The following is a 17546-nucleotide window of genomic DNA, read 5'->3' on the forward strand; positions in this document are numbered from 1 at the left end:
GGGGGACTTTATTCTAATTCGGCACAAACACCCACTTCACTTGCATTCAAGGATGAACTGTTTTTTTGGCCTCAACTCAAGAATTCACAACCTAATTACAAGAATTTAATATCTAACAGATATATCTAATATCTAACAGGATAAAATGGATGCAAACGTGCACGTGAACTGCAACACGAGGTAATTCCAGTTCGGTGTGCGAGCGTCTTTACGGGTTTTTAAAAAGGTCTGTTGTACTTGTACTGAAACATACTGTTTGGATTTCAGCTCTTGTGTGCAGTCAGCATTTCTCTGCTCATAGATAATGTATTTACTTGGAGGCGAGAACTACATTGTTTTTTGCCCGACGCCTCCGTGTTGTTTTTTCTTCATGAAGAGCGGCGGTTCACTCGGAGCAATGCTCTCTGGGGTTATTAAGGGCCTTGCTCAAGGGCACCTCAGTGGCGGTAAAGCGCCGCTCTTCGCTTTCCCCGCCCAGGTTCATCCTGCCGGTCACAATCTCGCTTCTCTAACCTTTCGGGCCACAGCTCCTGTGTAATTCAACGCATCTTGTGTTTGCGTGTGTGTCCTTTTATTTATGTTTTTGGTCAGATTGCTCGCGACTTCAATCCTAACTGGATGAGTGCGGTGGAAATCCTGGACGACGACAACTTCCTGGGGGCGGAGAACGCGTTCAACCTGTTTGTCTGCCAGAAGGACAGGTGAGGAGAACCTCGGCTCTCATTCTCTACACATGAACTGAAGTGAGATTCTTTTCCAACCTTTCCGGTCATCAGTTTGGTCCCTTGAGCTGCTCCTCTGACGCCAAAGAGTCTAAATCACCGCCGACGTTTATCCACCGCTGTCACCATTATGCCATTAGGAGGCTGCTCTGGCTACTCGGAGTCCCTCGATGCTCTTTAGGGCGACATCGTCGACGCAAATGTGTTCCAGCAGCATTGTCGTTGCGTTTGTTTTGGAAATCATCCCGAGTCGTCACGCCGCTGAGCTTTTAGCCGCTCGGCTTCATTTCCCACTTTAGTCATTTTCTATGAGACGCGTGTTGATTTCATGGGAGAGGAAGAACGATGTGGTCTGAAAGTGAGCGTGTTTGGTTCATGCCGCCACTTATTATGCATCTGGTGCATCAGGTCGCACCATTCAATGCTTTTGACCTTTATTTTTGTACCACAATCTCGCTTCCTGTTGCTCTCTCCACTTCCTCACCCTTTCATCCATCACTTCTCTGTTACTATCACTCTTGCACCCCACAAATACCGTGTTCTCTTTGTTTTGACTCTTTCTGTTTGCTCCCGTCTTGACCCCGCTACCTCCCACATGTTCCCTCCCTCAATGTTTCTAACTCCTCCCTCTCCCCCCTCTTTGTGCCCCCCCCCCCCCCCCCCCGTCCTTCCTGTGACCAGTGCGGCCACCACGGACGAGGAGCGGCAGCACCTGCAGGAGGTGGGGGTCTTCCACCTCGGGGAGTTTGTGAACGTCTTCTGTCACGGCTCGCTGGTGCTGCAGAACCTCGGCGAGAGCTCCACGCCCACCCAGGGCTCCGTGCTCTTCGGCACCGTTAACGGCATGATCGGTAGGCAGAAGCACACACACACACACACACACACACACACTGCTGCAGGTAAATCCCCTGCTCTACGTTTGAGTTTTTAAAGGGTTTCATTTGATCCAAACTGTTTCGATGAATCTTTTAAAGGGCCAGTGTGAAGCATTTAGACGGATCTGTTGGCAGAAAATGAGAAGTATACGTTTTGTTTAGTGTATTAATTCTGAAAATAAGAATCGGGGCGTGTCCACCATGTTTCTACAGTATCCCAGAACGGAAGGAACTAAACACTGCCTCTAGATCAGAACTTTTTAGTTCTCTGCGCGCAAGTTTCAGTTGGTTGCAATCTGCAACTTCACCACTAGAGGCCGGCAAATCCTTTACACTGAATGCTGAAAGGAATATTTCAACATCTTGTGGATACTCTAGGTCGATCATTTATAGCCAGCTGAATATTATTCATAATTAAGACTCCAGCAAGCAGCCGCTGAGCTTAGCTTAGCACAAAGACTGGAAACGGGGGGAAACAGCTAGCCTGGTTCTGTCCAAAGGGAACAAAATCTCCCTCCGAGCACTTTAGAGCTCGCTAATTAACGTCTTTTATGTTGTTTTTAATTCTGGGTTTTATGTGAAAGTTGCATTTTGGACCGTTTCTTGGCTGGAAGCAATCATTTACTGGATTCTCTCCCGTTTCCCTGGTAACTGGTTAGAGACAAGAGATATTCCTGCACTTAACCCTCCGATATAACTCATCATCATTTTTACGACAACCCAGGAACAAAATGCCTCCGGCCACGGCTGTTTCAGGTTTTTCCGTCCATCTGCTTCTTACTCACGAACGGCATATTTCAGGAACACCTGGAGGGAATTTCTTCCAAATTTAGCACAAATATCCAGCTGGACTCGAGGATGAAGTGATGATACTGTGGTGGTCAAAGGTACACACAACAGCGAGGCTGAATTCTAGTTTATCGGAGCCGGGATAGCTGTTTCCAGCCTTAGTGCTAAGCTACGCTAACTGAGAAACGACAGTGGTTATAAGGCAATAAGAAGTTAGTTGACTCGAGAACAGCACTTTTCCCCACTGACCTGGAGGACGATCCAGCCGTACAGACGGCTCTGGATTTACTCTCCGGGGGTTTGCGAATGCAGCTGAGACTTCCTTCTCTTTGATTCAATGACAGTTTGTGGAGCTCACGGCGTCTCCGGTGTTTAGACAAACACTCAGGATGATCCACAAACATCTCGTTCTTTTGGTGGACAACAGTTCACAGTGACGGCAGTAAACCCGCTGAGCAAACGTATATTAATAAATATATATTTGGTCATGAAATCCTGTGGAGGAAAACGTTTGCTGCAAGTCAGCAAATGCAGGAAAGTCAGCACGAGATTTACGAGTTCACCAGCTGTTGTCAGGTTGACACTGAAGCACTGAGTTGGTTCTCATTTCCAAAAATAGGGAATTCTTTTTCAGTCCCGATTGCAGCACCTGGTGTTTGGTTACGGGCCGATACGAGTACCGATCCGATCGTGTCTCATTAATAAGCGCCGTGACTGAGGTTGTTATGTTGAACACCGAGCTTAACCTAAACATTGCTTACGTAACTGTTGAAACACAGAAATATCCGTGCACTGAATTGTTATTTATCCAAATCAATCGCCCCAGTTTCACCAATCCAGCCGTGCGAGTCTGCGTCGGATCGATGTCCGTATCTGTGCATCGCGATCCCAAAAGCCGGCTGACTGAGTCCCTGAGAGACCACTTAGAGAACACACAGAGCCGGAGCCATTTATTCAGCGCTGACAGAAGAACTGGTAGTTCTGGACCCCATTGCTCAGCTTTAAACGAGTCGCTTTCATGCCGGCTGTAATGACGGCGGAGATGAAACATTGGGAGTGCACATCATTTGGACAAAGTCATTTACAGTCTCGCAGCGCCAACAACTCGGCACTTTATTTCAGGAAAGTTTAACAGGTAATGAGAACCTCCGTTGCCGTAGAAACTTTCTGCAGAGGTAGACCGAAACGGACTTCAGTGATCAATAAATGAGATGTTTCTGCAAGAGGCCTGCAGGCCACACGTTTAGTCTCCCAACCAACAGGTGGAGAAAGTTTTAATAAAGTTGTTTTGGTCCGTCGTCGTGTGACGGATATTCAAGGTGAAGGAGGCGAGAGTCTGAGAAAACGTCAAATCATTTTATCCAAACTCAAAGCTTTACCAAAGCATTTTGCTGCAGGTGACGTTCAGATAAAACTGTTGAAACTATTGTTTGCATCTTTATGCTCAAAACTCCTTAAATGCTGAGCTCAGCAGCTCTGTGTGTAACTTTATTTCAAGTACTTGATTATTTTTGCAATTTCAAGAGTTTGGACTCGATCACATTTTAAGTTGGAGTTTAAAGTTTGCGTACAAAAAAAATGTAATTAAATAGTCAAAACTACTTAAAATTCAATTTGTATTCATTTTCAGCTGTTTTTAAAGTTTGGTTGAATCGCGATTTATTGAGTTTTGTAGATGAATCCCTGTTGGTGCGACGCGGCCTGAGAGTTATATATTCTTTAGATTAGAACCTAACACATTAAAACTATGATATGAAAGTGTTGATTAACACATGAAAGTGTTGATTAGAGGAAGGTTTCTGTCTCCTCACCTCTCCAACAGATGTTTGTGTTTATATTTAGTTTTAGTGTCTCTTTAAGTGAAGCAGATGCTTCAGTGGACCCATGAGTGTCATGAGAGAGGTTTTCACTCTGAACTCATTTAATCCGTCCTCCAACTCTTCCACCTCCGCCAAGCAGAGATTTACTTTTATTCTACATTATGGATTTATTCGATATTTCTTTAATTTTCAGCCTCCAGTATATTTTTCATCAATTTAGAAATGTCCATATTAATAGAAATATGAGGAGGAAACACACTTAGTGACAATAATATAACCTTGTAATAATAAGGCTACAAGTGCAAATAATGATGATAATTATACACAATGAAATGCTGATGCACAATGAAGTAGAACACTGATGTTCACCTGACAACAAACCAAACTAAACAATCCAGTTTTGTCATTCATTTTTTGACATTTTGAAGACGAAACAAATCCACGAATGAAGAAAATGATCAACAGATAAATAGTGAAAATGTGAATTAGTTGCAGCCAAACTGTTCCCGACACGTTAATGGTTTCAATGCAGAGGAACCAGCTCTGTGCTACAGACCGTGGTCCTTCACACGTTTGCCTTTTTGCACGCTGTCAATTTCAGTGCATATTATTTCCCGAGAGCATCGCGACGACTCGCCCGCTGTCACAGATCTTTAATATTTAGAGGGAAAAAAACACGCGACTCCTCCACAGATCAGTGACTTTTCAGTCTCTCTCGAAATACAACATTTTGAGAGAGTCTTGAACTATCGGGGTATTAATATCACACCACTCTGCTCCCAACGCGGTCTCGGCATACAAGCATGGAACGTGCATCGGGAGGAACTGCAGCCACACTAATGATATTCTAATTGAGTTATTATGAAGCTCGCTGAGGAGAAATCATCTGATGCAGCGAGGCGTGAATCTGTTGTGAATATAACGTGTGTGTGTGTGTGTGTGTGTGTTAGGTCTGGTGACGTCCCTGTCTGAGGGCTGGTACAGCCTCCTCCTGGACCTGCAGAACCGCCTCAACAAGGTCATCAAGAGCGTGGGCAAGATCGAGCACAGCTTATATCCTTCTTATATTTGCACTTCACGCTCGCCGTCCGTCACCAGCGGCGCTGAGCGACGTGTTGGCGGACCCGGAGAGTGAAGTGGCAAAGTGGTGGCAGATGCTTTACTTGGCTTGGGAAGGTGTTGGGTGTAGACCTCGCATGCATTTCATAGTGGTCGTAGTCGCGGCCACTCTGCCAGAAGATCTGATGACACCAGTTGAATTGTTTAAAGTGACTGTGAGGCGCCAGAAGCAGGACTGAGAGAACAGAGCTGGGGTTGTATCAGACCTCCCGCACGTCTTTCTGCATTCGTTCTGTCGAGTTTGCCCGGACAACAGGTCAAACATGTGACATGGTATCTGTATGTTCGGTCCAGCCTTGTACCTGTGCTGTACGACCTGTAGTGATTTTTCCTTCACTCCGGCGCACCTGGAGGTCCTTCCACACGGAGCGGAAGACGGAGCAGGCCACAGGATTCATCGACGGGGATCTGATCGAGAGCTTCCTGGACCTCGGTCGAGCCAAGATGCAGGAGGTCGTCAGCACTTTACAGGTAGGAGCTCCTGCTCATCTCGTGTACAGCGTGTGGAACCAGTATTTAGCCACCGAAAAGGAATCGATACTACTTAGAGTGTACGTTTATATTTGTTACTCACAGTCTGGATATGTCAATGATTAGCAACGCTTTTGATTTGTGAGGCATTGGATTAAACACGGCAGCGCTCCGTCATACAGCAGCGATGTTTCATGTGTTTGCAGCATACGCTACAAATCAGAAAATGGTTCAATCTGCTAGAAAATGACTAAAAACAACGAGAATTTCTGAAGCCACGGCTTTAGATTGAACGCCCGAAAATAGTAGAATGCAAGATTTTGAACCGTAATGGTTTTAATGTGATTCAATGGGGACATTTTTGTCATTAAGGGTGTAAGTGTTTTGGCTACACACTTTATTCTAGACTTATTATCAGAGCTGAGGTTGAAAACGTACACACTGGACAAAACGTATGCTGTGTGTATTAACCCAAAGGTCCCGAGTGAGACACGAGAGTTGATCTTACTCAACCGCTCCGTCATTGCCAGGATGTTAGCGTCTGATGTAACAGACTCAAAATATGTAAGTGGAGTCAAAGACCCCGAGACATCAGCGTGTTATTAGAGCCTGGTCCTCTGCACAACGACAGGCTCGAGACATCAGCGTGTTATTAGAGCCTGGTCCTCTGCACAACAACGAGCTCGAGACATCAGCGTGTTATTAGAGCCTGGTCCTCTGCACAACGACAGGCTCGAGACATCAGCGTGTTATTAGAGCCTGGTCCTCTGCACAACGACAGGCTCGAGACATCAGCGTGTTATTAGAGCCTGGTCCTCTGCACAACGAGCTCGAGACATCAGCGTGTTATTAGAGCCTGGTCCTCTGCACAACAACGAGCTCGAGACATCAGCATGTTATTAGAGCCTGGTCCTCTGCACAACAACAGGCTCGAGACATCAGCGTGTTATTAGAGCCTGGTCCTCTGCACAACAACGAGCTCGAGACATCAGCGTGTTATTAGAGCCTGGTCCTCTGCACAACGACAGGCTCGAGACATCAGCGTGTTATTAGAGCCTGGTCCTCTGCACAACAACGAGCTCGAGACATCAGCGTGTTATTAGAGCCTGGTCCTCTGCACAACGACAGGCTCGAGACATCAGCGTGTTATTAGAGACTGGTCCTCTGCACAACAACGAGCTCGAGACATCAGCGTGTTATTAGAGCCTGGTCCTCTGCACAACGAGCTCGATACATCAGCGTGTTATTAGAGCCTGGTCCTCTGCACAACAACGAGCTCGAGACATCAGCGTGTTATTAGAGCCTGGTCCTCTGCACAACAACGAGCTCGATACATCAGCGTGTTATTAGAGCCTGGTCCTCTGCACAACGAGCTCGAGACATCAGCGTGTTATTAGAGCCTGGTCCTCTGCACAACAACGAGCTCGATACATCAGCGTGTTATTAGAGCCTGGTCCTCTGCACAACAACAGGCTCGAGACATCAGCGTGTTATTAGAGCCTGGTCCTCTGCACAACAACGAGCTCGAGACATCAGCGTGTTATTAGAGCCTGGTCCTCTGCACAACAACGAGCTCGATACATCAGCGTGTTATTAGAGCCTGGTCCTCTGCACAACAACAGGCTCGAGACATCAGCGTGTTATTAGAGCCTGGTCCTCTGCACAACAACGAGCTCGAGACATCAGCGTGTTATTAGAGCCTGGTCCTCTGCACAACGACAGGCTCGAGACATCAGCGTGTTATTAGAGCCTGGTCCTCTGCACAACGAGCTCGAGACATCAGCGTGTTATTAGAGCCTGGTCCTCTGCACAACGACAGGCTCGAGACATCAGCGTGTTATTAGAGCCTGGTCCTCTGCACAACAACGAGCTCGAGACATCAGCGTGTTATTAGAGACTGGTCCTCTGCACAACGAGCTCGAGACATCAGCGTGTTATTAGAGCCTGGTCCTCTGCACAACAACGAGCTCGAGACATCAGCGTGTTATTAGAGCCTGGTCCTCTGCACAACAACGAGCTCGAGACATCAGCGTGTTATTAGAGCCTGGTCCTCTGCACAACGACAGGCTCGAGACATCAGCGTGTTATTAGAGCCTGGTCCTCTGCACAACAACGAGCTCGAGACATCAGCGTGTTATTAGAGCCTGGTCCTCTGCACAACGACAGGCTCGAGACATCAGCGTGTTATTAGAGCCTGGTCCTCTGCACAACGAGCTCGAGACATCAGCGTGTTATTAGAGCCTGGTCCTCTGCACAACAACGAGCTCGAGACATCAGCATGTTATTAGAGCCTGGTCCTCTGCACAACAACAGGCTCGAGACATCAGCGTGTTATTAGAGCCTGGTCCTCTGCACAACAACGAGCTCGAGACATCAGCGTGTTATTAGAGCCTGGTCCTCTGCACAACGACAGGCTCGAGACATCAGCGTGTTATTAGAGCCTGGTCCTCTGCACAACAACGAGCTCGAGACATCAGCGTGTTATTAGAGCCTGGTCCTCTGCACAACGACAGGCTCGAGACATCAGCGTGTTATTAGAGACTGGTCCTCTGCACAACAACGAGCTCGAGACATCAGCGTGTTATTAGAGCCTGGTCCTCTGCACAACGAGCTCGATACATCAGCGTGTTATTAGAGCCTGGTCCTCTGCACAACAACGAGCTCGAGACATCAGCGTGTTATTAGAGCCTGGTCCTCTGCACAACAACGAGCTCGATACATCAGCGTGTTATTAGAGCCTGGTCCTCTGCACAACGAGCTCGAGACATCAGCGTGTTATTAGAGCCTGGTCCTCTGCACAACAACGAGCTCGATACATCAGCGTGTTATTAGAGCCTGGTCCTCTGCACAACGAGCTCGAGACATCAGCGTGTTATTAGAGCCTGGTCCTCTGCACAACAACGAGCTCGATACATCAGCGTGTTATTAGAGCCTGGTCCTCTGCACAACAACAGGCTCGAGACATCAGCGTGTTATTAGAGCCTGGTCCTCTGCACAACAACGAGCTCGATACATCAGCGTGTTATTAGAGCCTGGTCCTCTGCACAACAACAGGCTCGAGACATCAGCGTGTTATTAGAGCCTGGTCCTCTGCACAACAACGAGCTCGAGACATCAGCGTGTTATTAGAGCCTGGTCCTCTGCACAACGACAGGCTCGAGACATCAGCGTGTTATTAGAGCCTGGTCCTCTGCACAACGAGCTCGAGACATCAGCGTGTTATTAGAGCCTGGTCCTCTGCACAACGACAGGCTCGAGACATCAGCGTGTTATTAGAGCCTGGTCCTCTGCACAACAACGAGCTCGAGACATCAGCGTGTTATTAGAGACTGGTCCTCTGCACAACGAGCTCGAGACATCAGCGTGTTATTAGAGCCTGGTCCTCTGCACAACAACGAGCTCGAGACATCAGCGTGTTATTAGAGCCTGGTCCTCTGCACAACGACAGGCTCGAGACATCAGCGTGTTATTAGAGACTGGTCCTCTGCACAACGACAGGCTCGAGACATCAGCGTGTTATTAGAGACTGGTCCTCTGCACAACAACGAGCTCGAGACATCAGCGTGTTATTAGAGCCTGGTCCTCTGCACAACGAGCTCGATACATCAGCGTGTTATTAGAGCCTGGTCCTCTGCACAACGAGCTCGAGACATCAGCGTGTTATTAGAGCCTGGTCCTCTGCACAACGAGCTCGAGACATCAGCGTGTTATTAGAGCCTGGTCCTCTGCACAACAACGAGCTCGAGACATCAGCGTGTTATTAGAGCCTGGTCCTCTGCACAACAACGAGCTCGAGACATCAGCGTGTTATTAGAGCCTGGTCCTCTGCACAACGACAGGCTCGAGACATCAGCGTGTTATTAGAGCCTGGTCCTCTGCACAACGAGCTCGAGACATCAGCGTGTTATTAGAGCCTGGTCCTCTGCACAACGACAGGCTCGAGACATCAGCGTGTTATTAGAGACTGGTCCTCTGCACAACGACAGGCTCGATACATCAGCGTGTTATTAGAGCCTGGTCCTCTACACAACAACGAGCTCGAGACATCAGCGTGTTATTAGAGCCTGGTCCTCTGCACAACGACAGGCTCGATACATCAGCGTGTTATTAGAGCCTGGTCCTCTGCACAACGACAGGCTCGAGACATCAGCGTGTTATTAGAGCCTGGTCCTCTGCACAACGAGCTCGATACATCAGCGTGTTATTAGAGCCTGGTCCTCTGCACAACGAGCTCGAGACATCAGCGTGTTATTAGAGCCTGGTCCTCTGCACAACAACGAGCTCGAGACATCAGCGTGTTATTAGAGCCTGGTCCTCTGCACAACGAGCTCGATACATCAGCGTGTTATTAGAGCCTGGTCCTCTGCACAACGAGCTCGATACATCAGCGTGTTATTAGAGCCTGGTCCTCTGCACAACGACAGGCTCGAGACATCAGCGTGTTATTAGAGCCTGGTCCTCTGCACAACGACAGGCTCGAGACATCAGCGTGTTATTAGAGCCTGGTCCTCTGCACAACAACGAGCTCGATACATCAGCGTGTTATTAGAGCCTGGTCCTCTGCACAACGACAGGCTCGAGACATCAGCGTGTTATTAGAGCCTGGTCCTCTGCACAACAACGAGCTCAACAAACTAGAACCGTGCAGTCATTTGTGTATTTGGCTCGAAGCGTTGCTGAACTTGCAGACACTTTTATTCGCTCCGTGAGCGAGAACTGGGAATAAATAACAGGTGTCGATATCACTTCTGGCAGATAAACATACAGACATATTCTGCTTTGTGTCTCTCTTTACTCTCTAGGTATTAAAAAAAGAAATCACACTTTTAGCTCATAAACAAAGACTAATCCCTGTTTGCCTCTCAGGAGCAGCCGATAAAGATTTCTCTGCCACGAAGCTCAACTATTGCCAAGCTCCAACATTTACTTCAAAATAAAATATGCTGCAGCGGCAGTTGCTCACTTCCATCCTTGTGCAGCTAAGAATATGCACCGTTATAATAATTTATTCTGTACTTGTAATCTTAATGTCTGAAACGTACGATTATTCTCAAAATCATCATCTGACTATTAACGTGATTGATTGTTCGGGCTTTGAACAAATCAATCGGTTTCCAAGAAGTTGATGCCATCAGATGGGAGGTAGTGGAGCAGGTAGTGAAGGAGGTAGAGGAGGAGGTAGAGGAGGAGGTAGTGAAGGAGGTAGAGGAGGAGGTAGTAGTGGAGCAGGTAGTGAAGGAGGTAGAGGAGGAGGTAGTGAAGGAGGTAGAGGAGGAGGTAGTAGTGGAGGAGGAGGTAGTGAAGGAGGAGGTAGTAGTGGAGCAGGTAGTGAAGGAGGTAGAGGAGGAGGTAGTAGTGGAGGAGGAGGTAGTGAAGGAGGAGGTAGTAGTGGAGCAGGTAGTGAAGGAGGTAGAGGAGGAGGTAGTAGTGGAGCAGGTAGTGAAGGAGGTAGTAGTGGGGGAGGAGGTAGGGGCTCGAAAACAAATGAAGATATTCAATTTACTTTACTTAAAGACAAAGAAATGCAGCATAATCTCACATCTTGGAACTGTTAAATGTTTGACATTTCTTTTTAAAAAGTGGCATTAACTATGAATAAATTATCCAAGAAGTTAACTAATTGATTCATTGCAAAATCCTTTTGCAGTTTTATTGAAAAGTCTTTTAAAAGTGCTAAATACGAGATCGGGAGCTTTTCTATCGTCCCTAAACGGCTCGCAACAAGATGACAGTTGAGCTGGCGGCAAGCAGCGCTAACAGCGTAACCGAGCTGACAGAGCTAACAATGTTAGCCTGAGGGCACTGGAGGGTGGGAGTTCCAATAGCTGTCTGCTGCTGTATCCATGTGCTGTGTCCCGTTTATAAAGCCCTACTGGACAAGATGGTGTACAGCAGAAAAAAGACTAAAACGACGACCGGCGATGACGGCCAGGTTTGTTTTAGCTGAGTTCAGTAAAATCACGTTGAGATGCAGAAGAAACGTGATTCACAAAGACGATGATGAAATGCATGCTTTAAAAAATGAAGCCGTCAATCATACAGATAACAGATACAAGCTTCTAAATTCATCTTCACCTCGAAACCACTGAAGCAAAACAACAAGGTGGCGAGTGTCTGAAAGCATTGAGGAGCAGAATGTCTTCCTCTCGCACGCTCCCGTTTATCCGTCCCATCTGCTGCGTGATGAAAGTGCCGGCGGTGCGTTTTGTTGTCCCGGCAACGGAGGCTCACTGTGTGCTCGTTGTTCAATTGCAGATCGATGACGGCAGCGGCATGAAGCGCGAGGCCACAGTGGACGAGGTCATCAAGATCGTGGAGGAGCTGACGAGGATCCACTAACCCCGAACCTTAGCCATCCGGTCCCCCACCCTCCCCCGGGGAGAAGAACAGTATGGGTTTTACAGATTTGTAAATAATTATAAATAAACGGCGTGTGCATGTTCGTCCTTCAGACTTCAGTGATTTGTTGACCGGTGAGGCCCTGAAGCCGACGAGGCCCGCTTCATTTAGACAACGAGTCTCTGGGGCGAAGTGCAGCCTGTTTGGACGACAAAAAGACCAAAGTTAAGACATTTGGTCGGAGTGTGTTTGCGTGCGTGATTGCGTCCGTGTGGAATAATCTGTGGCTATGAATAGGAACAAACCGGAGATTTTCCTCACCGAAAACCCACCTGTGAGCGATCCGGGCGGGTCGAAGCAGTTAGAATATCCTCCACACCCGTCAGTTCAAATCTGACTGACTCACGCTTTTGTTCTTGAAGTCTGGAGTAACCACGCTGTGTGAAAAACAAAAGGAGGGAAATGATAGATTTATAGCTATTTTGTCTCTGTGATGTTTTCTGTTTATTCTAATAAACTTTGCTTTAGTACCGTTAACCCCTCTGTGTCCATGCACTCATTTATGATCTTGTTTTTTTTAGCAGTTCAACAAATGTCATTTCTGTTGGTCGGTTCACCACCTTGTAAATGCATAAAACCGTTTTATACACTTAAACCAGATGCCCTCTACGTTCGCTGATGCAGACGTCGTTTATCAAACGAAAGCAGCGTCTTGTGTCTGTTTAACGGTGTTTGCAGCCATAATGCATCAGAATCTGTCCGTGTGCAGACTGAACACGCAGGGGTCAGAGCTGCTACACATGCTGGATTTGGCAGCGCGTTGTTTCCTGAAGCGCCTCGCCAGCGTCTGCTGTGCGCTTGATTCTTTTCATCGACCGCAATTAGTGTTGAAACGAAGGAAACCGGCTCTTTGAGTCGCAGGTATCGAGGGTCCTGCAGACTGAGACGCTGGCAGGGCGACGGTGCAAAACTCTGCACACTGTCGGATTCTTTCAGCAGCAAACTGGCCAGAAGCTGGAAGTGGACGCGTCCTCTGCCAGCTGCCCGGAGCTACTTCTGTCCTCCCGTCACCGTCCTGAGGCACGCCGGCCTTTGTTTTGCTCTTGTCGCTTGTTCACCGGATTCCTGCACCGGAACAGCAAACACGGTTCAATAAGGTAGAATATGAGAAACAACATCCTCGCCTTTGTTTACATCGGTTTACTCAATTTAAATGAATAAAACAGCCACACATGGAACAATCAGGCATCAATCTGTTATGTATATTTATATATATATATATATATATATATATATGTACATATTACACACACACTAGATTGTTACTCTTACTGAAACTCACGAGGAACAACATGCTTATTTTAATTAAGGACTAAAATAAATGTAAATGGCTGTTTTATTCATTTAAATTGAGTAAACCGATGTAAACAAAGAAAAGCGAGGATGTTGTTTGCAACAAAGGGCCGTTTGCAACAGCGTTTAGTCTTCAAGTTGACAGCGACAGATCACTTGTGACTTGCAGGTTTGGGTTGTTTGTGGACTTGTGACCGGTTATCTTAAGGCCATTTCACACGTCCATCAACGGTCCAAATGTAAGCAAACATGGTCGACCCAGAACTAGAATGCAAAGGTGCTGCTGGTGCTCCCTACTTGTCTGGCAGCGCTTTAATAATAACCTGTCAGACATGCAAGTCTAAGCTATGATGTGTTCTTGTTGCTCTACAAGGTTTTAAGAGCTTAAGAACTTGGTTTCAAGTGTTGAATATGTCCCGAACATGAAACATTCATGTCTAAATGAGGGAAAAATCGTTTAAGACAATGACGTCTTCATTTTAATTTCTAGGATTAAAAAAACTACGTGAGGCATTGAGACGCTGTGTTTCCAGTCGTTCTGTCGGGTGAGAGCGAAACACGATGCAGAAAGTGTGTGTGTGTGTGTGTGTGTGTGTGTGTGTGTGTGTGTGTGTGTGTGTGTGTGTGTGTGTGTGTGTGTGTGTGTGTGTGTGTGTGTGTGTGTGTGTGTGTGTGTGTGTGTGTGTGTGTGTGTGTGTGTGTGTGTGTGTGTGTGTGTGTGTGTGTGTGTACACACTCAGTATAATAAGTCTGATAATAAGCCATGAGCAGACCACCGGGTTTCAAAACACCCGACAGGAACTTGTGACTCATGAGATGTGTCCACCGCCGGCTCCTGTGTGTAACCCGCAGCGTGATCCACGTTCAGGACTCCTCTCCGGCTCTCCTCGTAGGAAAATCATTCAGTGAAAAGGAAGTCGTTCAAGCCAAGTATAAAAACACGCCCTAAAAGACCTGCAAGGCACCGAACATCCCAGATGGGTGATGTCTTCCCGCGTTGACAGGCTCTCTGGAAGGTGTTCGCTTCAAAGGGGGGAGAGGGAAGTCCAGCCGTGTAGAAGGAGTGAAGACACACTGAAAGGGTTGAAGGTGTGAGACGAAAACACGGACAACTCCCAGACAACGCTGTGGGAGCGACCTGTCAATCACCGTGTAGCCCCGCCCTAAAGCATCCCCTGCTTTATGGCCTGTGTGACTCTAAATGGACCATAATGTACCGAATGAACATCATGCTGTATTGAAGAAGACTTGAAACTGGAGATTGAGACATAAACTCATGTGTACAATGCCTCTTCCTGGTCTGACTCCCAGCTCCATCTCTCACATGTTTGAACCCCACTGAGCTGGAGCCAGAGCACCAGAAGTGACTTTGAGTCTTTGATGTCGGCGCCCCAAAGCTTGAAAACACCTTCAGCTTCAGCCGTGTTCAGTGTCGTATATTTTCCTCTGAAAGGGTTTTTTAAAACACACACAAACGTCTCTCCTCTTTCTTTACCCATACAGGTTTGTCACTGTAGTTAATCAAACAGAAGTAGCAAAATAAAGCAAAATAAAGTGCCCCGTGTGTGTGTAATGAAGGAACATGTCAGCCGGAGCAGCGCTGTGGCTCATTGATCTGTTTTCATTCGATGTCGGACAACAACGGGGCTCCACGGCACAGACGACTGAGCTCCATCAGGACACACAGAATACTGATCAGATCAACTCATTGTCAGTGTGGGTGTTTTGTGCGGAGTTTGTCGACAATGAGACAAATATATAAATGGTTTCCAACCTTTGTGGCTCGTGACGCTCTAAAGTTACGCAGAGTTTCTGAATTCGCTCGTTCACCATTGGAAGTTGAGCAGTTTCTTATTTGTGGTTTGATTGATTCCCAAATCAACCAGTACTCACTGTACAATGGCCCATACAGTGAGTTTACCATTTGGCAGTGCTGTCTGAATGCACCATTAGAATTATTGTACCCTATAAAGGGGACTCAAAGTATCCCACAATGCATTATTAACACAATAAAAAAAGAACCTGAGCTCTCTGTCTCTGACTCAAGCGAGCGAAACGCCACATTGTCCGCGCATGAACTGCGTGTTTCACCCCCCCGAGGACAGAAGTGGACTACTTTACGGAGTCTAAACAGCATGCTTAATGCATTCGGTGCTGGCAGGGGGTGCCCCTCCCCCCCCCCCCACACTTTCTGGCACATACTTTGTCACTGCCATTCCTGTCCGGCAGCAGCTGAGGGGGAGCTTTGCCCCGGATGCTGTTCCCTTCTGCCAGCCTGTGATCCAGCCAGAGTAAATCTAGTCCAGGCTGTTTGTTTTTACCTGTGTGGATGAAATATTTGGAGAAATATATTAAGATCATTTGTCATTCAACACATGAGGAATGATCTGCAGCAATGTACTGGGACTTTATTCCCCCGTGCAGACGTCAGGGTCGACTCTAAATGCGTGAAACACGTGATGGTCCGACTGAAGAAAAGGAATCCGAGGTCTCATTCGTGCATTCGCGATGAGAAAAGAGCGGCAATCTCTCGTAAAAAAACAAAAAGAGACAGAAAAGTCCGGCGCTCCCATGAAGTCACACTTCGTTGTGAAGATAACGTTTGATGGGAAAGTGTTGGATCGCTAACGCACTCTCTGGATTCATTTCCAGCCCATTGTGTTCACAACGTAGCGCCTCTCATCACATTAGCTTCCATGTAAAATGGGATTGGTTTTGATGCTCTGGCTTACTGCATGAAATATTAAAATCGAGGTGCCCTACATTAGGCGGTGAATGTTTTTTTAATATATTTTAAGCACTAAGATGCTAATCTGGTTGTGCAAACATATAATTGTGCTGCGGAGGGAGACTCCTACAGCGATTTCCTCCTGTTTGATTACAACATGTAGATAAAAGTGTGCTTGTTATCGACAAAGAGACAAAACCACTGAGCTCAGGCTGCAGCATCGCTGCGTCTGAGCCGAGGAAGTGAAATACGGCCAAACTGAAACAAGTACCATTTACTTGGTTTTGCCTCCAGCTAACACCGGCACACCAAATCTAAATTTTGAAGGCGCTGCTGTTAGGAAATCACAGAAATGATTACAATTCATCTCAGGGGAACGTTTGTGTCTGTGCCAAATGTGAACCTCATGGTGACGTCGGATGAAAAGTCACCAAAATCAGACCCCCGCATGGACCTGGATGTCACTCAACGTTCTCTAAAGTGACCGTTTGACTGTTTCGCGGTAGTTTAAATCAAAGGACCAGTGATGTTGTCACCAGCTGAGTCTCCAAGGCCACAAACAGGGTTGTGACCCGACAGCAGCGGTTTTAGTTTCATAAAAGCAAAACGTTTTAACGAGGAGAGAAATCCTCCTCGGTGTGTTCTGATGTCAGAGTTCACAGCAGGTTTGTCTGTCTTGGAGAGCCGCTGGCTGGCTGGAGATCTCCAGCTTCCAGGACTTGTTGCCTCAGCTGCCGCCGACGCTTCAGTCCCATCTCACTGCGGATAAATGTTGAAGCTTTGGAGTGTTTCAACAAGGATGGCTGGCAACGGCTTCAGGCCAAACCTACTGCGAGACATCTCGGAGGCTTTCACGATGTTCTCTCTTTCTTTTAAAGGAGGATCATTTCAGCATCTCTCAGCCCCAAACAGATCTTTAAACTCGCTGTGGTCACGGAGCAGTGTTGGTGCAAACACAGAGACAGTCAGACGTTTGATTTGAAAAAGTAGAAAGATTTCTTCTCACTAATTGGCTGAAACACAATTGTCTTTTTAATTGTAGCTTTTCTTTAATACATCCGAGCTTCATGGGGGCATTGCTTTGAATAAGGTACACATGGTGACAAATCTGTTGAAATCATTTGGCCTCATGGAAACCCAATTAAGAGAAGCTCCACTGACACTCCAGCTTTCACCAAAGGAGAAGCGTCTATTCGCTGGTTGCCATGCCGCCGCCATGCCCCGCTGAGCACGGTATCTATGCTGGCATCACACTGTAGCATGAGAAGACAACTCATGGCTGTAAATCAAAGGCTACACAAAGCGTCGCATGGTGGAAAACAGCAATCGG

The 17546-nt window shown here is 47.1% G+C and overlaps 1 protein-coding gene across 1 annotated transcript in view; it reads left to right on the top strand.

The window, feature by feature from the left end:
* ddb1 (damage-specific DNA binding protein 1) overlaps window positions 1–12666 on the top strand; it is a 45796-nt gene extending 33130 nt beyond the window's left edge. Inside the window, exons 23-27 of the mRNA XM_079293151.1 lie at window positions 592–701; window positions 1404–1573; window positions 5157–5259; window positions 5673–5796; window positions 12052–12666. Of these exons, the coding sequence (XP_079149277.1) occupies window positions 592–701; window positions 1404–1573; window positions 5157–5259; window positions 5673–5796; window positions 12052–12135 (591 nt within the window). The 3' untranslated portion in view covers window positions 12136–12666. The remainder of the gene's footprint in view (window positions 1–591; window positions 702–1403; window positions 1574–5156; window positions 5260–5672; window positions 5797–12051) is intronic.
* The last annotated feature ends 4880 nt before the right edge of the window (window positions 12667–17546 follow it).

The sequence above is a fragment of the Melanostigma gelatinosum genome, assembly GCF_949748355.1.
Source record: "Melanostigma gelatinosum genome assembly, chromosome: 2".
NCBI classification, from domain to species: domain Eukaryota; kingdom Metazoa; phylum Chordata; class Actinopteri; order Perciformes; family Zoarcidae; genus Melanostigma; species Melanostigma gelatinosum.